Source organism: Vanrija pseudolonga, chromosome 1 (assembly GCF_020906515.1).
Source record: "Vanrija pseudolonga chromosome 1, complete sequence".
In the NCBI taxonomy this organism is placed as follows: domain Eukaryota; kingdom Fungi; phylum Basidiomycota; class Tremellomycetes; order Trichosporonales; family Trichosporonaceae; genus Vanrija; species Vanrija pseudolonga.
Window position 1 is genome coordinate 3,116,615 of NC_085849.1, and position 18,697 is coordinate 3,135,311.

The 18,697-nt window shown below is 60.8% G+C and overlaps 8 protein-coding genes across 8 annotated transcripts; 4 read left to right on the plus strand and 4 right to left on the minus strand.

Annotated features, from left to right (window-relative positions):
* Positions 1–23: 23 nt before the first annotated feature.
* Positions 24–1,449, minus strand: LOC62_01G001186 (uncharacterized protein). The gene is made up of 7 exons (XM_062767665.1): positions 1,375–1,449; positions 1,234–1,319; positions 1,115–1,193; positions 752–1,054; positions 705–713; positions 469–655; positions 24–433 (listed from the first exon to the last, which is right to left on the minus strand). The coding sequence occupies exons 1-7, from the start codon at positions 1,423–1,425 to the stop codon at positions 147–149; spliced, it is 1,002 nt and encodes a 333-aa protein (XP_062623649.1). The 5' UTR covers positions 1,426–1,449; the 3' UTR covers positions 24–146.
* Positions 1,450–1,935: 486 nt separating this feature from the next.
* Positions 1,936–3,063, plus strand: DSP1 (Tyrosine-protein phosphatase DSP1; the record flags this gene model as incomplete). The annotated part of the gene is made up of 5 exons (XM_062767666.1): positions 1,936–2,303; positions 2,365–2,434; positions 2,472–2,597; positions 2,648–2,718; positions 2,775–3,063. The coding sequence occupies 5 exons, from the start codon at positions 1,936–1,938 to the stop codon at positions 3,061–3,063; spliced, it is 924 nt and encodes a 307-aa protein (XP_062623650.1).
* An 88-nt stretch (positions 3,064–3,151) lies between these two features.
* HAT2 (Histone acetyltransferase type B subunit 2) lies at positions 3,152–4,712 on the minus strand (the record flags this gene model as incomplete). Its single annotated transcript, XM_062767667.1, has 7 exons — positions 3,152–3,727; positions 3,777–3,930; positions 3,968–4,196; positions 4,234–4,394; positions 4,434–4,517; positions 4,569–4,591; positions 4,644–4,712. 7 exons carry the CDS (start codon positions 4,710–4,712, stop codon positions 3,152–3,154), a joined length of 1,296 nt encoding a protein of 431 aa, XP_062623651.1.
* Positions 4,713–4,996: 284 nt separating this feature from the next.
* Positions 4,997–6,086, minus strand: TIM11 (ATP synthase subunit e, mitochondrial). Its single transcript, XM_062767668.1, has 4 exons — positions 5,985–6,086; positions 5,759–5,845; positions 5,466–5,562; positions 4,997–5,229 (listed from the first exon to the last, which is right to left on the minus strand). Exons 1-4 carry the CDS (start codon positions 6,000–6,002, stop codon positions 5,162–5,164), a joined length of 270 nt encoding a protein of 89 aa, XP_062623652.1. The 5' UTR covers positions 6,003–6,086; the 3' UTR covers positions 4,997–5,161.
* A 346-nt stretch (positions 6,087–6,432) lies between these two features.
* On the plus strand, positions 6,433–9,740 carry COPB1 (Coatomer subunit beta). Its single transcript, XM_062767669.1, has 5 exons — positions 6,433–6,773; positions 6,826–6,908; positions 6,955–7,011; positions 7,059–7,080; positions 7,135–9,740. Exons 1-5 carry the CDS (start codon positions 6,615–6,617, stop codon positions 9,673–9,675), a joined length of 2,862 nt encoding a protein of 953 aa, XP_062623653.1. The 5' UTR covers positions 6,433–6,614; the 3' UTR covers positions 9,676–9,740.
* A 247-nt stretch (positions 9,741–9,987) lies between these two features.
* On the plus strand, positions 9,988–11,363 carry Gorasp2 (Golgi reassembly-stacking protein 2; the record flags this gene model as incomplete). The annotated part of the gene is made up of 5 exons (XM_062767670.1): positions 9,988–10,261; positions 10,423–10,577; positions 10,622–10,714; positions 10,767–10,885; positions 11,017–11,363. The coding sequence occupies 5 exons, from the start codon at positions 9,988–9,990 to the stop codon at positions 11,129–11,131; spliced, it is 756 nt and encodes a 251-aa protein (XP_062623654.1). The 3' UTR covers positions 11,132–11,363.
* A 583-nt stretch (positions 11,364–11,946) lies between these two features.
* Positions 11,947–14,524, plus strand: svkA_2 (Serine/threonine-protein kinase svkA). Its single transcript, XM_062767671.1, has 10 exons — positions 11,947–12,241; positions 12,302–12,365; positions 12,496–12,526; positions 12,586–12,714; positions 12,840–12,918; positions 12,984–13,092; positions 13,194–13,537; positions 13,589–13,772; positions 13,825–14,243; positions 14,301–14,524. Exons 1-10 carry the CDS (start codon positions 12,239–12,241, stop codon positions 14,451–14,453), a joined length of 1,515 nt encoding a protein of 504 aa, XP_062623655.1. The 5' UTR covers positions 11,947–12,238; the 3' UTR covers positions 14,454–14,524.
* A 781-nt stretch (positions 14,525–15,305) lies between these two features.
* On the minus strand, positions 15,306–18,483 carry LOC62_01G001193 (uncharacterized protein; the record flags this gene model as incomplete). Its single annotated transcript, XM_062767672.1, is given in 4 exon segments — positions 15,306–15,311; positions 15,394–15,693; positions 15,710–16,848; positions 16,897–18,483. The coding sequence occupies 4 exon segments, from the start codon at positions 18,389–18,391 to the stop codon at positions 15,306–15,308; spliced, it is 2,940 nt and encodes a 979-aa protein (XP_062623656.1). The 5' UTR covers positions 18,392–18,483.
* Between the last annotated feature and the right edge of the window lie 214 nt (positions 18,484–18,697).

Genomic DNA, 18,697 nt, shown 5'->3' on the forward strand with positions numbered 1-18,697 from the left:
CCACGCTCGCTCCGCTCGCGTGCCCCTCACAATGCGATCCATGCAACTCTACTCCGCTCTACTCCGCTCTACGCGCGCGCTGATGCGCGCTCGCTCACCCTCTTCAGCTCTCTACTCGCACGCTAACGCGTGCTCGTGCCCGCGCTCTATGCCGCAATCGGGTGGCTCTCCACCTCGCCGCCCTCGGGGAACCGGCGCGTCATCCAGCCAAGGAACGACGGCACGTCCTCTGCAATCTTGGACGGGAGCGACGCGTTGGTCACAAACCGCGGGATGTTGCCGCCCGCGTCGCTGCTCGTCGCCATGCGCCACTCGACCTGCCGTCCGCCGTCCTGCTCGCGCACAAGCTCGACAGACACGTACTTGCCTCGCACGCGCGATTTTTCGTCGTCCTTCTTCTCGACGCACGCGGGGTGTTGGAAGGGGACGGAAACTGGGGTTAGCGTGTGCAGGGGGTGGCCGACGCACTGTTCATGAATGCGCGCTCGCCCTTGGGCGCCGTCTTGAGCTCGCGCGAGAGGAGCAGCACGACAAAGGTGCGCGGCGAGGTCGGTGGTGGCGTCACATAGGTCATGCGCCAGATCTCGGCCATGTGGGGCTGCAGCACCTCGAGGCACTCGGTCTCGCGGCATGCCTCGATGTACTCGCGCTCGTTCTGAGAAAGTTAGCGGCGTGGAATTAGAAGAATCCTTCGAGCCACACACCTCGGAGTGCTACGACGTCAGCGGAGTGCCTCTTCACACAAACCCACGTATTCCAGCAAGCCCCGTCTCATGCGCTCGTACAGGTTGCTCGGGTCCGTGTTCATGATATGAACGGCGCGCTCCTCCTCGGACAAGTCGACAGTCGCGCGGCGCTCGGCCACAACATTCTTGCCATCCGAGCTGAACTGGGCGCTCACGCGCCTGCTCATCGAGCGAACGAGGTGGACGGGGTTGAGCGACGTGCCGCCCGTCGCGCTGCCGTTTGTGGCCTTCTCCTCTCTGACGCTCTCGGCCGTGTGCTTGGAGATACGGCCGCACCAAAAGTCGCTGATGTTGAACTGCTTTCGGATCTGCATCATCGCGTCAGCGTGACGAACTAGCAAAAGCCTAGCTAGTGCGCGCCCACATACCTTGGAGTATGCCGACCCAGAGGGCAGGCTCATGACCTGCACGGTCCCCTTGTGCCACTGCGACCCCCTCTGCCAGTCGCTGGTTATCGTCAGCGGTGTACCGCGCGCGCCAGACGCACTCCATAGAGTTGATAAATGCCTCGCCGGCAGCAAAGTGCGCGTCGATGAACGCCTGCAGCTCGTCCGAGCCGGCAGGGGGCACGTCCTAGAGGAAGGGAGGTCAGCTAGCGAACGTGGCCATGCCGCCGCACTGCTCTTACCTGGTGCGTGAGGGGCTTGAGGTTGAATGTGACGTCCTTGTTCTTCGTCATGTTGCTGCGAGGGATGGAGAGAGGTGACAAGGGGAGATGTGGATGTCAACCAGGGCGGGCGTAATGACGACCGCCCAGCCAGCCAGACTGCATGCGGCAGTTGCCCAGCAGGATGAGCGGCTACTCCAATGGGCACTCTGTGCGATTACGGGGCACCAAGGGAAAAGTATGGCCTTCGGTGATGCGTTGATGACGTCGAATTAGCATTTAGCCCGGCAGATTTCTAATCATTCTCTTGCTTTACCATTTGACCACTCGGCGGCCGTCGTGGCTCCCAGTTTCCGGCGGCATTCTGGGCCTTTGCTTGCTCTGCTTCTGGATCGATCGACAAACGGCAACCCCGACCCACCCACCACTGGCTGCCACTGGCTGCGCAGCGTCACCCCCTGCCCTGCCCTGCCTACCCCCCTCCACTCGTCGTCCCATCTACACCGCATCTCGTCCACCTCACGCACACCACCCTCGTACGACAGGCAACAATCAACAGCAACAACACCGCACAAGCGACACATGGCAGAGCCCCCGCCCCTGCCCGCGCCTGACCTGGCCGGCGCTGCTGGCGCTGCCGCAGCCCCCGCGGTCCCCGCCTTCCTGGCAAAGATCCGCGCAGCGCACAACACGCGCGCGCCGCCGCCCGCCCCGCCGTCGTTGGCACTCAGCGCGTCGTCGTCGCCGAGCATCGCGAGCCCGCTCGCGTACGTGTCCGCGCCCGCCGCGCCCAACCCGCTCTACCTGCCCCCGCCGGCCGTGCCCGCCGTCGAGGAGGACCTCGTCCCGCCCGAGAACTTTGCGGCCGTCACCCCCGGCGTGTACAGATGCGGCTTTCCAAAGAAGCGCAACTTCAAGTTTCTCGAGACGCTGCAGTTGAAGACCGTCCTGTGGGTTGCTTGCCCGATCACCGCTTGGGCACAACAGTGCTTAGCTTACCCCACGCGCCAGTACCCTCGTGCTCGAAGACTACCCCGAGGCTAACCTCAAATGGTGCCAGGAGCAGGACATCCAGTTCATGGTGGGTGTAAGGTGATGAAGCCGCGCTCATGTTGTAGCAATTCGGCATCCCGGGCAACAAGGAGCCCTTTGACAACATCCCAGAGGATGTCATCTGCTCGGCTCTAGTCGCAATCCTCGACCGGCGCAACCACCCCGTGCTGATCCACTGCAACAAGGGCAAGGTGAGTGGGCAGTGCGGTCGTGGCCACGGCGCGCAAGCTCACACTCGCAGCACCGAACAGGCTGCCTCATCGGCTGCATCCGCCGTCTGCAGTCATGGTCCCTCACATCCATCTTTGACGAGTGAGTCGGGGCGGCTGCAGCGTAGCACCACAGGACACGACACTGACTGCCTCCAGGTACCGCCGGTTCTCGTCGCCCAAGTCGCGTGCCGTCGACCAGCAGTTCATCGACCTCTTCTCCCTCGTGCCCGTCTGGGACGAGGTCATGTCGCCCAAGGGCGGCGGACTCATGAACCTCCCCCACTGGAAGATGCTCGGCATCCCCCTTCCCCTCCAGGCCGTGCTCGAGGCCGAGAGAGAACGCGAGCGCGAACGCGCAGAGCGCAAGGCACTCACCGGCACCGCCCGCATCGAGCTCATTGAAGCGCCGAGCCCAGTCCTCGCGGCAGGCATCGCAGCGCGATAGACTATAATTGTATTCACACACACCTCACGACCGTCACCACAATGTATGCATGAGAAACAACTACCAACGCGCGTCGCCGTCTACTTTTTTACTCGAGGTCCATGGCCGACACGTCGGCCTCGGCAGCGGCCCGGATGTGCCGAGAAGGCTCCCAAACCTGGAGAATGTTGTCGTCGGCTGTTGTGGCAATGTGCCACTTGGCCATTGGGGACCACGACAGGTCGTTGACCTTGGACGTGTGGCCGCCGTGGACAAAGAGCAGCTCGGGAGGTCCATCCTCGGCGTCGTCGGGCGTCTGCTCGGCGCCAATCGCGTCCAGGTTCCAGATGTGCACGCGGCGGTCAGACGATGCCGACGCAAAGTGCACGGGCGAGTGTGGCGACCAGGCAACCTGGAGCACCTCGTCCGTGTGCGACTCGAACGAGTGCAGCTTGAGAGACAGCTTGCGAATGTCCCACAGGCCAATCGTCTTGTCGCTCGAACCGGTGAGCAAAAGGTTGGGGTTGCTGGGAGCGAACGCGACCGAGTTGACAGCCCCGCTGTGTCCCTCGACCTGCTGGCTAGGCTTGGCAGGGTTGTCGCTTCGTGTGTCCCAGATCATGAGCTTGTGGTCGTCGCCTACTGAGCCAAACATGTAGTCGTACTCGGAGTGCCAGTCGACGTCCTGGGATGTGGGTCAGCTGGAAGCACGTCAAGTGAGCAGCTCTACTCACGCCGACGTAGGCAGAGTGGCCAGTGTACTTGCGCAGGGGCTTGATGCCGTTGTCGTCCTTCTTGTACTGCTCAATGTCCCAGTGGGCGACGGTCGTGTCCTCGCTTGCACTGAGGATGTGACCAGTGCGGACCTTGCTCCACGACAGACCGTAACTGGCCGTCAGCCTCAGCACGACCCAAACCCACTCACCCCTCCTTGGTCTGGCCCAGTAACCTGATGTCGGGCTTGCACTCGCCGCCGGCGGGCGCCTTGGTCTCGTGCTTGGTGCGGTCAAAGATGAAGACGGGGCCGTCCACAGTCTTGGTCGCGATGAGATCAGGGTTCTGCGGCATGTAGCGCGCGCGGTTGACCTCGCCCTTGTGGTTGATGGTCTGCTTGACGCGGATGCGCGCCGACGTCTTGGTGTGCGAGCCGAGCTCTGGTGGGTTAGCCGTGATCAACTTCATGGTACCCACCCTGGCGGTCCTCGTCGTACAGCTCGCCAATGTCACGTCCGGCACCGTCGAGGCCCGACTTGGGGAGGTGCACCTCGGCGATCATGAGGTGGTCGTCGGCCTGGCCCGAGGTGTGGGTGCCGAGGATCATGCGGTGGATCGTGTAGTCGGCATCCTTGGGACTGTGGCAGGTCAGATGGATTCAAGCTCTCAGGACCTACACCTCGCGGTCTGGCAGCCACTGGCAGGTGAGCGAGGGCCACGTTAAGGCGTGCGTGATGACCGTGTCGTAGAGGAACGGCGTGCTGGGGATGTTAGGCTATCAATATTGTCGGGTGAGAAGTGGCTAGACTGACTTCTTCTTCCAGATCTTGTACTCCTGGGCATGGTCAGCTGGCATACCGAAGAATGGCTCGTAGCTCTCCACGCACCTCGTTGATGACCTGGTTGGCCTCGGCCGAGGAGATCTCGTCGGGGACCTCGATAATGTCGTCGGCCATGTTGGCGCGCGTAGAGATTGGGGCGGAGGGCGAGGGTAGTTACGAGCTAGGGGCTGCGGCTTTTCTCTGGTAGCTTGCAGATGTGCTTCTGCGCGCTTGTTTAATCCCAGAGAGGGGTATCTCTTTGCTGGATGCGAGTTGTTTAAGAGTGAGAGAGTTGTCGGGGACAAGATGGGTATGCAAAGAGAGTTGCTGGATCGAGACGCGTCGCAAATGACGGTGGTGGTTCAGTCTTCGAACCGCCAGTGGGCGTGAGGCCACATGGCAAATCTGATTCCGTCGAGCTCACGACTTCAGTGCATCATCTTGTGCTGCAAACCAAGCCTACAGACAACAGCAGACATGGATAATGTGCAGGTGCTTTGCTGCTCAACGGCGCCACACCCTGTCCACCCCGTCCAGATAGAGCCATTGCATTTCCCATGGCAGGGTGTGATCTATATACCAGCTTATGCCTTCTCCCACGACGCGAAGAGCTTCTCGAGGTCGAACTTGGGGTCCTCGGGGTCGGTGATGACTGGGTCTGGTTAGCCGGGGAACGATATGGAGGTAGTGTGGGTGATGCTGGCCGAGTGCGTCGACCCCTGCTGAGGGCAGAGCTCCAATGCAGCTGGTAGCGAGGACGTGGCTCTCGGTCCGCGGCCAGTCCGACGACGGACGCCGAGACCACGGAACCGCGACTCCCACGTCCTGCCTCGCAGAGCAGCAACACTGCCGTTGAGCACCACCGGCACACCCTGCGCCGACACTCACGGTCCGACTTGGGCTTCGAGTCGTCGGCCTTCTTCTGGGCGTAGGCTTTCCTGGCCTCCTCGATGAGCTTTTCCCTGCGCTCCGAAGCGTGCTTGATCTGTTGGCGGGGAGGGTGTGGTGCGGTGTGGTCGAGTCGGGAGAGTGTGTCCGCAAGATAGGGTGTCACCGATAGACAATAGGTCCAAGGCAAGGCGAAGCATGGCAGATGGCAGAGTGGCAGCAGGCAAAACAAGGAGGAAGCGCGCAATGGTCAGCAACATGGCACCGCCGCGCAAACCGCGAAAATAACATACGTAGTCGGCGTCGGCCTTCTTCTGGAGGGTCGAGGCGTGCGAGAAGCCGTAGAGGACACCGACAATGAGGGCCGAGTAGCGGACAACCTGTGGGGGTTAGATATGGCGATAAAAGGGTCGTTGCAGCGAGCCGGCAGCAAGAGTGGATCGTGATACCGGGAGGTCGAGTCGGACCCGGGGATCGTGCCGGCTGCCGGCTGCATGGTGCGTGCTGCGCGATGCTCACGTTCTGGGTGGCGCTCATTTTGGGAGAGGAGAGCGGGGGGGGTAGGGGGGAGGGGAGAGAGAAGTGACCGGCAAGGAGAGAGCGAGATGGAGATCAACGAGGTCGGCTGCAGCAAAGAGCGAGGCTGCCTGGCTGGTGGTTGATCTCGTCCTGGCAGCCAGCCAGTCCGCGTTGATGCCGTTCCGGCGAGCCCCGGAGGTCACAGAGCCAGGCAGGCAGCCTGCACCAGCCAGCCGCCCGTCGCTCGTACCAGCCAAGGCGACTGTCAGCCAGGGAAGACCCCCCTTCCACCCAGGAGCCATTCGCCGATTTTCCCCGGACAGTGGCAGCCCGCCAGCGTCGTTCCTGGTCAGCCCGTGCACCTCGACGCCAGCGGAATCAAATGGACACGCGGCATACAGTCGCGCATCGCTGGCACCTGCCTGCCTGCTGTCATCGACGACAGCGACCAGCAATCTCGACGACAAGCTGCACCACGCCGACAAGCAACGTCGACGAGCTATCACTCCCATCGTCACTTGCACACACCGCACCCCCAACACCCAACACACGGCGCGGCAGCACCCTCCCCCACCTCACTGCTCATCAACGCGCGCTGCGCATCTCCCCCTCCGACAGAGATTGCCAGCCATGGACTCGTCGGCAACCTCCTACACCATCATCCACGATGACCTGCTCGACGCGCCTTCGTCCCAGGACCTCCGCAACGCCCTCCAGAAGGGCTCGGACGAGGTCAAGCTCGAGACGCTCCGCCGCATCATTGTCAGCACGCTGAATGGACAGAGCCACGTACGTTGTGCTTGCTTCACTCCAAGTGGCCTGTTGACTGACGACTACCCAGCCCACGCTCCTCATGCCCATCATCCAGTATGTCATGCCATCACGCAACAAGCAGATCAAGAAGCTTCTCCACTTCTACTGGGAGTGAGTTGGACAGGGCTACAAGTCAAGGACGCGTCTAACATTGCAGGGTCTGTCCCAAGCTCGACGAGAACGGCAAGCTCAAGCAGGAGATGATCCTCGTGTGGTGAGTACCGCGATGGGAGGGACGCGACCTTGTGCTAACGACACCAGCAATGCCCTTCGTAACGACCTGGTGCGTTGGCACTGCTCCACGAGATCCCCGCCGAATGACTACTAACACTCACAGCAACACCCCAACGAGTACATTCGCGGCGCGACCCTCCGCTTCCTCCAGAAGGTGCGCGAGGCCGAGCTCCTCGAGCCCCTCGTCCCCACCGTCCGCTCGTGCTTGGAACACCGCCACTCGTTTGTGCGCAAGAATGCCGTCTTCACCGTCTGGACCATCTACCAGGACCACGAGCACCTCATTCCCGACGCGCCAGAGCTCCTCGACACGTTCCTTGCCGCCGAGTCGGACTCGACCTGCAAGCGCAACGCGTTCGTCGCACTCTGCAACATCTCGCAGCCCACCGCCGTCCGCTACCTGTTGAGCGTCGCCGACCAGCTCTCCACAATGGACGAGCTCATGCAGATGGCCGTGATCGAGCTCATCCGCAAGGAGGCGCGCACCGAGGGCGGCCACCGCGCCAAGTGGATCCGCGCCATCTTCGAGCTCCTCGGTTCGCCCAGCCACGCCGTCAAGTACGAGGCGGCTACCACCCTTACCACCTTGACCCAGAACCCTGCTGCCATCAAGGCCGCTGCCTCTGCCTTTGCCGAGCTCATCGTCAAGGAGGCCGACAACAACGTCAAGCTCATCGTTCTCGACCGCTTCGACACGCTCCGCAGCAAGCACGAGCACGTTCTTGACAGCATGGCCATGGACATCCTCAAGGTCCTCTCGTCCCAGGACATGGAGGTCAAGACCAAGGCCATTGGCATCGCCCTGCAGATGGTCACTAGCCGCAACGTCGAGGACGTTGTTCTCTTCCTCAAGAAGCAGCTCCAGTCGACTTTGGATCAGGACTGGGACAAGAACGCCGAGTACCGCCAGCTCCTCATCCAGAGCATCCACTCGTGCGCCATCAAGTTCTCCGAGGTCGCCGCCAACGTCGTCTACGTCCTCATGGACTTCTTGGGAGACTCGAACAACCCCTCGGCCGTCGACGTCATCTCGTTTGTCCGCGAGGTTGTCGAGAAGTTCCCTGACCTCCGCCCCACCATTACTGAGAAGCTCGTCCAGACCTTCTCCGAGATCAAGTCGGGCAAGGTCTTCCGCGGCGCCATGTGGATTGTCGGCGAGTACTGCACTGTCGCTGCCGACATTAAGCGGGCAATCTTCGAGCTCCGCAAGGTGATTGGCGAGGTCCCCATCCTGGCCTCGGAGCAGAGGTTGCTCGACGAGGCTGAGGCTGCCGACGAGGCTGCCGGTGCGACTGAGAAGGAGGAGGCCCCCAAGGCTGTCACGACCACTCGTGTTCTGGCCGACGGCACGTACGCCACCGAGACGGTCTACACCTCCACAGCAGCCGCTGCTCGTCTTGAGCAGGTCCGCGCTGCTGCCAAGCCCCCACTCCGTGCGCTCATCCTCGGCGGCGACTTCTTCACTGCCACCGTCCTGGCCTCTACCCTCACCAAGCTCGTCCTCCGCTACTCGGAGCTCAAGGTTGACCCCACATCCCTCAACACCCTCCGCGCCGAGGCCATCCTCATCATGACTTCGATTGTCCGCATCGGCCAGTCCAAGTTTGTCACCGTGCCCATCGACGAGGACTCGCAGGAGCGTATCCTCAACTGTGTTGAGGCCCTCTCCCAGCTCCAGGACTCGAAGCCTGTGCACGAGGTCTTCCTGCACGACACGCAGGCTGCGTACGCCAAGATGCTGGCTGCCGAGGAGAAGAAGGTGTCGGCCAAGAAGGCGCTCGAGGCCAAGGCCAAGGCAGTTCAGGTCGACGACGTTATCAGCTTCCGCCAGCTCTCCAAGAAGTCGGCGGGCGGTGACGCCGACGACTTTGAGTCGGATGTTGTTCGCGCGACTGGTGCTGCCGAGGTCAAGGACGACTTTGTGTCCAAGCTCTCCAGGATAGTCCAGCTCACTGGTTTCTCGGACCCTGTGTACGCCGAGGCTGTTGTCAACATCCAGCAGTTTGACATTCTCCTCGACGTCCTCATCGTCAACCAGACGAGCGAAACGCTGCAAAACCTGACGATCGAGTTTGCTACCCTTGGTGACCTCAAGCTTGTCGAGCGACCAGCACCACACACTCTTGGCCCCCACGGCTTCCACAACATCAAGGCGACGATCAAGGTGTCGTCGACCGAGACTGGTGTCATCTTTGGCAACATTGTCTACGACAAGCAGGGTGCGTCGGACGCGAGCGTCAACATTGTTCTCAACGACGTCCACGTCGACATTATGGACTACATCAAGCCTGCGTACTGCAACGAGGCGCAGTTCAGGAGCATGTGGACCGAGTTTGAGTGGGAGAACAAGGTCAACGTCAACACGTCGATCAACGACCTGCGCGTCTACCTCGACCACATTATGAAGTCGACCAACATGGCGTGCCTGACGCCCGACGCTGCCCTCTCTGGCGACTGCGACTTCCTGTCTGCCAACCTGTGCGCAAGGAGTCTGTTTGGCGAGGACGCTCTTGCCAACCTGTCGATTGAGAAGACGGAGGAGGGCGCGATCCAGGGCCATGTGCGCATCCGCTCCAAGACGCAGGGTATTGCGCTGTCTTTGGGCGACCGGATCACGATCTTGCAAAAGACGCTCAAGGCGTAGGTGTAGAGTGAGAAGTTGGTGTATGAGTTGCTGCATGCTATTATGAACTAGACGGTATGGTGCAGCGCCGCAGGCGCTGCATTGGGTGTGGTGCATGAGGGGTAGTGGTGGTGCACGAGACTTGTATTGCACTCACTCATGGGTTGTGTCGTGGAAGTTGCAATGTGGAGGCGGCATCAAAAGATCCCGCGTCGTGACGCGTCGGATCTCTCTCTCAAGTCATTACCGCCTGCCCGCCCGTCAGCCGACTTGAACATCATCAACTTTGCCGCAACAACAACATCAGCCACAGCACCAACCACAACATACCCGATGGGCCAGACCTCCTCGACGTCATTAAGCACGCTCCCCGAGCTGGCGCTGCACTGCCTCCGCGTGGCAGAGCACTCGCCCGCCGACGGGCTGATTGAGCCCTTCTTCGACTACCTCGTCGGCGTGGACGAGGCGTCGAGTGTCCCGACCACGCGTGGGGCGGGTGCCGGCCCCGCCGTGCCCACGCCTGCGGAGCTCGCGCGCATCGTCGAGGCGAATGAGGGACGGACGATCGGCCTGACCGTGTATAATGCCAAGACGCAGCGCGTGCGGGGTGAGTTGAGTGACGCGGGCGAGGGCGGCGTTGCGAACCGAAGCAAGGGCTCTCACGACGGCAGGCGTTGCCTTGTGCGGCCCGCTGTTGATGCCTGGACTTGTGCTCCCCCGAGCTGCTATGCAACACCCACCCACACACGGCGCTGACACTGCCCCCAGAGGTCCACCTCACCCCGTCCCGCGCCTGGTCGTCCACAGCCGAGGGCAAGGAGCGCGCGTCGCTCCTCGGCCTCAGCGTGCGCGTGTGCAACCCGACACAGGCGCTCGACAACGTGTGGCACATTCTCGAAGTACTCGAGGGATCGCCTGCCGAGGTGGGTCGAGTTGATGACACTGACATTCGCTGACCAAACCTTAGATGGCGGGCCTCGTACCCTTCGGCGACTGGGTGTGCGGATGGGCCGGCGGTCCCCTGCACGGCGAGAACAGCTTCTACGACCTCGTCGAGGCTGTAAGTGGCTAGTTGCTAGACAGGTCGTGGCCCTGCTGACAGCTACTACTAGCACATTGACAAATCCCTCCGCCTCTACGTCTATTCTGCCGACTTGGACAACCTCCGCGAAGTGGTCGTCATTCCTAATGAGAAATGGGGCGGTTCTGGCCTCTTGGGCTGTGGCGTTGGGTAAGTCGCATGCTGGCTGGCCGGAGTCGGAGGCGCTGCTCGGATTCGGGGTCATGGACTCGGGCCCGAACGCTCACTGCGCGGTGCCGCGACTCCGCCCTCTGGATAAACCCGCTGACACGCACCGCCAGCTACGGCATCCTGCACCGGATACCTCGCCCCGCGACTCCCCCGTCTCAGACGGACGGCTACGGCTCCCCGTTGGCAGTGACTGGCGGGCTGCCGCGAGACGTCGGGCGGGCGTAGAGGAAGGAAGGAGTACGATTACAGTTTTGGTTGGTTTCGCCGCGACGTCGTTGTGGAGCTGGAGCGTGGGCGCCGTCGCCGCAGTGTGATTAGATCTAGATCTAGACCGACCGAGGCCAGAACGCGTCGGGCGTGGCGTGCTGGTGCTGGTTGTCTCTTTGTCGCCAACACGGGCCGAGACTAGCACGACTAGGTCGCCGGGCTCTAGTGCCTGTCTGTCTGTACTGTATGCATAGGATAGATCCGGGGGTGCGTGGTTGATGCGTGTAGGAGCGTGCGGAGCCATGCACCGGAGTCGTGCATTGCATCATGTATGGCGACGAGGAATGGCTGCCATTGCAGCAGCAGGCGCCAGCAGTCGCCGTTTTGGCAGATTTCTTGATTGGGGCGGCTCAAACACGACACGACGGTGGGCGCTAAGGGACGCGGCGGGGGGGAAGACAGGGAAAGTTGAATCGTCTAGCGCGCGGACAAGGCCAGGTAGAAAGGAAGGCAAGGCACTCGGTGTCGGCGCCGCGGCGGGCGCGGCGGTGACGGCGACAACGTACGCCGAGCTGAGCATTAGGGACTTCGGAGTGAAGAGCAGGAGAATTTATATATGCATGTGTAGTCGTAGGTGCATGTGGGTGGGCAACGAAAGAACCTCACGTGGGGGTGCAAGGGGTTGTGTTGTTTGGTGGCCGTCGTCGCGACAAGCTGGCTGCCATTCTGCTGCCTGCGGGAGTGCGCACGCGCGTCACCGTGACGGTTGCTTGCTTCCACCCACCCATACAACAATCAGTTCGACGATTTCCTTTTCCCCCATACTCTGCCGCTTTGCAACACTACATCTAGACTTTAACTTCTCCGGCTCTCACTTCTCTCTCTCGCTGCTGCACTCACGACCCGCACGACGCACGCACCGCACGCACACGACACGACACGCGCTGCATACCCCAGCCCTCCACAGCCCAGCCCAGCCGAGCTAGCTCCACGACACACACCGCCCAACCGCTCGCCCGCCCGCCAGCCAGCCAAACCGTCCACACCTCCCCGAACCTGCGCCACGCCAGCCAGCCTCGCACAGCGTGGCCCCCCTGTGCTGCCCGCGTGACCGCCTAGCTTGCCATGGTACGTGTTCTTGTGCTTGCTGCTGCTGCTTCACGCTGCTGCTCGTCGCTGACCATGCAGTCGTACGGGTCGGCCAACCAAGGGCCCGACCCCGAGCTCTTCTACGTCAAGCAGAACCGCATCGGTGAGTTGGGGGTATGCGCCGGGCCGGTGAATGTGCCGCCGCATGTGCAGCATGCTCAGTGCCCAACACGGCCGCGCTGCGAGATCGCCTCCCTCGCCCGCCGTCAACGGTCGCTGACTCCCCTCTCCAGGCAAGGGCAGCTTTGGCGAAGTATATCGCGGGTAAGCGATCTCGAATGACTCTGTCCAGCAGCAGCGCGCGTGCTCACCCACCCCTCCAGCTATGACCGCCGTACCATGGTCCCCGTGGCCATCAAGATCATCGACCTCGAAAGCGCCGAGGACGAGATCGACGACATTCAGCAGGAGATCCAGATCCTCGGCCAGCTCGACTCGGACTTTATCACGCGGTGAGTACGGCCGTGGTCGGTCGCGCGGCTCGCTTGCCGCCGCGAGTTGCGCGCTGCGCGCTGGGCGCTGTGCTCGCACCACACACCCTTCCTTATGCTGACATACGTGCGATCGCGATCACCAGGTACTATGGGTCTTTCCTCAAGGGCTCGCACCTCTGGATCATAATGGAGTACTGCGCCGGTGGCTCATGCTCGGACCTGGTAAGCCACCACCACCACCCAGCCACGGTGCGAGTGAGCGAGGCTGCGCTGACGCACCGGAACAGATGAAGGCCGGTACCTTTAAGGAGGACTACATTGCTATTCTGCTCCGAGAGCTCCTCCGTGGACTAGACTATCTTCATGGCGAGGGCAAGCTGCATCGTGATATCAAGGGTACGTGTTGTTGGGTACGGAGCGGCGTAGCGTGTCGGCCTTGTCGTGTGGGCCCTGCGCAATGTCGTTGTCGGCGTGATGCCTGTTCTGACACGTCACAGCTGCAAACATCCTCTTGACGTCCAATGGCGACGTCAAGCTCGCAGACTTTGGAGTCTCGGGACAGCTCACGGCCACCATGACAAAGAAGAACACCTTTGTCGGAACGCCCTATTGGATGTCCCCAGAAGTCATCAAGCAGTCCGGCTACGACCACAAGGCCGACATCTGGAGTCTGGGCATTACCGCCATTGAGCTCGCAGAGGGAGAGCCACCATATGCAAGCCTCCACCCAATGAAGGTTTTGTTCCTCATTCCGAAGAACCCCCCGCCAGAGCTCTCGGATCGGTATTCAAAGACATTTCGCGATTTCGTCCAGCTGTGTCTCCAGCGTGACCCCCGCAATGTGAGCCGAGAATCACGGCACAAAAACCATGGACGCTAACGTCTCTCCCAGCGCCCAACAGCAAAGGACCTCCTAAAGCACAAGTTTATTCGCAACGCTCGCAAGGTCTCGTATCTGACGGAACTGATCGAGCGTCATGAAAAGTGGAAGCAGGAGGGTGGCGCAAAGCCTGAAGAGACTCCTCGCGATGTGCCACAAGAGCCTGGCTATGGACCGTCAGAGGACGCCTGGGACTGTAAGTCAAGATTGTCTACACGTTGCTAGACGTCATCGGTTAACAAATCTAGTTGGCACTGTGAGGCATAACCTGCCACCCTCGACCATGTCGCGTGCTTCGAGGCCGCTCCCGACCCCAGGCGGACCTCCCATTCCAGAGGCACCAGCCGCCGCAATAGTGCCGACTCCAGTGGAGCCACTAAGCGGACATCACAGCGGGACCATGTATCGCGCTCCGCCTCGCCCCCCGCCCGCCGAGCATCTTGCGCAGCAGGTGCTGCATCAGCCCCCTCCCGGCCCGCCACCCGCGCAGCAGCAACCGCAGCAGCAGCAGATTCCACCCCAGGTTGTCCAGCAGCAGCAGCAGCAACAGCAACAGCAGTACATGCCGCCACCATCACATGGCCCTCCGCCACAAGCCCAAGACCATTTGCTAGATGAGGAAGAGGACGGCATGCTCGAGAACGTCATTGTGCCTGCGATCGCAAGCGTGAGTCATATCCGTTTTAGTGACTTGGCATCGAGCTAACATTGGCGGGGGCGACAGCTCACGGCGCGTGTCCCTAACGACCAAGCTGCGAGGATTGTTCTCGACCGGCTCCGCCAGGCGTTTGAGGCTGCCGAGCGGCAGATTCCCGGCGTCACCTCGGCATTTGTCCTCGAGATTGTTGAGAATGTGGAGCAGGTGGATGAGCATTAGCCTAGTCTTCTTGTAGTGCGAGTGTCTGGCGGCCGCCGCGACTCATTACACCCCTGCGACGCACACCAATGCTACAAGCTCGTACGCACATGTCGCGGTGGTGCCAAGTGACCCCAGGTGACCTCAAGTGGCCGCCCGTGCGGCGACTGACGCATAGTTACCTCTCTCCACGCCCTTGCCGGGAGTCGGACATTACCTCACCAGTGATCCAGCGGACATGGCGACCTGGCCTAGGGTTGTCACTCGCCTAACCATATTTACTCCAACGACGCCACGGGCAGTGAAACACGCTCCGAGTCTTGGATCCGTCGGAAGAAAAGTGGTTGGCTCTGGCCATGCCGTAATTGTGGCACACCAGGGGTGTGCCTGCCGTAAACAACCGCCGCAACCTTGCTCGCCACCCCTACAACCGCAAAACTTGGCCGGCTTGCGACTGGCTGGTTGGCTGGTCTCTTTTGGTGTGGCGTGCATAGGGCTCACCACCCATGGTTCACTCTGAAACCCATTCCGCACTCACAGCCGACTTGCACACGCACACACTCTATGCACCCCAACGTGCCACTAAAAGAACCACAGTGCAGAAACAGTGGCCGTGCATTCGCCATACATGATGCGAGCTACTATATAGAACCCCAAATGGAAACGATACATGACGTGGTGGACAAGACGCAAACGAGCCCGGACAAAACGCTGAGGCTCTACAAGTGCGGTCACTGGTAACACGAGGATAGGTCTACTGGGGTATACCAGGGACCCAACCACAATCCCAGTCGTTCGAGGAAGACTCTGGGCATCATAAAAGATGCGAGTCGACAGTGGAGAAAAATATCTCTGCGGTGCAGCCGTGCTTGATTAGAGCTGACTTCGAGTTGCTACGCTGGGTCTCGAGTTAGACTGCCACTCGGTCGTACGAATGAAAAAAATAGTGTTCCAAACCTACATTTATTGTCCATGAATCCTTGGCCTGGGATGATCGGAACATGGTGTGTGTGCTGGTGTTGCGGGAGTGGTGCTTGCTGCGGGGGTGCCGCATGGTGTGGGTGATGATGCGGGGGTGGTGGGGGGTGGTGAGGAGGCGCGTGTGGATCATGTGTGACACGAGGAGCAGGCGAGAGCTGCGAATGAGGTTGATGGGGGTGAGGCTGATGCTGCGTGTGCTGCTGGTGTTGTTGGTATGGGCTTGGAGGGGCCAAGTGATGAGTAGATGCCTGAGCGTGATGCGCCTGAGCCTGCGCTTGAGCTTGCTGGCCGCCGACGGTCGAGTACCCGTAGCCAAACATTTCAGACAAAATGTGGTCGAAAGATCCCGATTCTTGTGACTCGGGGTTAGGGTGGTGCGCCATCTGCCCCGGATGAGGTTGAGGCAAACCTTGAGGTGGCTGATAGCTCCCTTGCGGGCGATCTCTGGGACCAGGATGATCGCCACCTTGTTGAATGACATGGCCACCAGGGGCGACGTGTGGCGGTGGCGGGTGGGGACCTCCCGCCGAGCCAGGTGGAAGGCTGCCGTCTGGCTCGTCGCTCGCCATCCATCGATCCGAGGTTGGCATGTATGACTGGAAACCAGCCGCAACGCCTCCAACCATGTTTTGAGGGCCCGAGACGCCGATAGCAGTGTGCGGCCTCGACTGTTGCTGAGAGAATTGAGCTGTCGCCGAGGCTTGGGTCGGTGAGGTGTGTACAAGTCCACCTCCTAGTGGGTCGGATTGGCCGTGTGGCTGGGACGAGTTGGCCTCACGCTCGACAACGGATATCCACTCTGTCAATGCTCGAGCCATCGATCCGACAAGGTTGCTACAGCCGTTGGCGATACTTTCCCCGCCACTGGCTTCGCTGTCGACGCAGAGCAAACCCATGCTCCGCAGAACGGTCGTCACTTGAGAGAGAGTCCGAAGCCATCCGGGCTTGGACACCGATGTCGGTAGACCGTATATTGTTCTCAGATAGGACAGTCTCGATGACTGCCCCTCGACGAGGGCCTTGCACGACTCGACCACGATAGCCACGACATCGTGAAGCGGTATAATATCGGCCGGGCGCCTGTCGCTCGCCATGACGCTCTGAGAGACATCGATGAAGGACAACAGTTGCTGCTCGGCGAGCTCTTGTCTGAGGCCGCTCACTCGACGCAGTTCATCGGCGCCGGCGGAACGGGTGGAATACGCAAAGATGATGTCGGCGGGGTCGTTCGAGCGGGACAGCGCATAGTGGACCATCTGGTACGTTCCCAGTCCCTGGGGAAGTCCAGGAATTGCTATCGCCGAGCCGGGGAGGAAGTGAAGGGCAACCAAAGCTTGGAAACCCGTCATATATTCCTTCATAAATTCAAAGCGTCGCCGAATGGTGCGATACGCCGCCCATCCAGACGACAACTCGAGCGGTGGCGAGATAATTGCTAGAAAATAAAATCAGCCTCCTGCCACGAACAGCCACATGTACGCACCAAGGATCTCCTCATAGCGCTTGTCAATTGCTGCCATGCGCCGCGTAAAGTATTCAAACTCGTCGAGAATAGTTTGAACGGCGTTGAAGTTCGGAACGGCCGCTGTCGTTTCCAGAGTGCCACGTAGTCGTCCGATGCCGTCATGCAGCTCTTCAAGTCGGGCCAGCCGGTCGCACACTGCCAATTTTCCTAACAGCTCTGCGGGGTCGTCACTAGTGGCCGCGGACGACCAAAGTCCGTCACTCTCGGGAGCTACGAAGCTCGCCGACGCCGAACGGGCGTCCGTCAAAAGGGCGAGTTTACGCGGACGTTCATCCTCGAGGGACATTTGAGCCGCCCCCGCGCACATGCCAAGCCATAACCAGAAGTCCGGATTGGTCCAACGGTCGATGCCACAGTTGACAAGGCTCTGGAAATTGAGGCTCACAGATATGTTGGTGGCAATGCCCGAGAGGCCGCGGGCGGGAGCCAGGGTGCGTGGGTCTGTCAACTGGAATGGCAGGACAGGCGCAAAGGGAGCATGGAGAGACAGAATCTCGAGTGCCTGGATGGCATGAAACGAGAAAGGTTGCTGAACAAGGATGTGGTGTTGAAGGTGGCCAATGGAGGGACCGAGGGCGACTCGCATGCGTTTGGCGTCCGCGTCGTCAGGGAGTGATTGCGATGTCACGTAAAGGGCAGATGCAGCCAGGAGGATGACGGACGGATCCACGCTGTTGCGAGACATTGAGAAGAGCTCGTCCAGGGGCTGCAGATGGGGGTGGAAAGTCCGGAGTTGTGCGTACCCTGGGGCCAGCCTGTTTCGCAGGGAATGATCGACAGTCGTGTCGAGGTCCAGATCGTCGACGACGACGATTTTCCGTTTGAGACCTTTAAACATCTGACGACTAGCCACACTCAGCATGGCGCTGGTCAGAGACAGCGGGCGCCCATGCAGTCGAACAGTGTGCCGCTGGGAAGCAGGTTTGGTTTCGGATTCCTGTCCAGACGACGATTCCCACAATTGGTTTGAGGGCGGATCAGCGGTGACAGGGAAGGCGGGCGAAAAGTCGACCGAGTGGTTGACAGGATTCGTGCGTGCTTGTGCCTGTAATCGTTCGTCCTGAGCGGGTTGAGAGGAGCCACTGCCACCTTGGCCATTCTGACCGCCAGCGCCGCCCCGCTGTCTCTTGGTTGATGGCTCGTTGGCGTTGTCGGCGGCCTTTGTGGAGGTGGAGGCGACCGAAGGCCGGCTACCAATGGCGGTTGTGGTGCCACCACCGCGAGCCGAGGTGTCATCACGTTTCTTGCGCTTCTTCATGCGACTGTCGTCAACGACGCAGGGAAGGACGAGCACACGGCATCGGTGGCACGACTTTTCTGGTGCGAGAGGTGTGGACGATGAAGGAACGTCGAGGTCGGGCAGCTCGCAACGCGTCTTGCGGACCTTACACAGCTCGCATGATCGGCGAGCATGAGTCCGCCTTGCACGGGGCTCACCCGGAACCGACGCCATCGAGGTTGAAACGACGGCGCGGTAATGATGACCAAGCTAGCTGTCTACACCGGTGTCGATGGTTGGGGAGTGGTGTGGTGTGGTGGTGGTGGTGTGGGTGGTGGTGATTGTTGTTGAATCAGATATGGGGGGGGGTGGGGTGGGGGTGGAATGAGATACAAGTGTTGGAATTGCCCAGTGAGGGTTATGTGTGTGTCGGATCTTTAGCTAAAGTGTAATTATGGCTCTGGCCGTCCCCTCGGTCTTTGCTACAGAGCTCGTTGTCGGCGTCGCCGTCGCGACCGTTGTCGTCGTCGTCGCTGACCG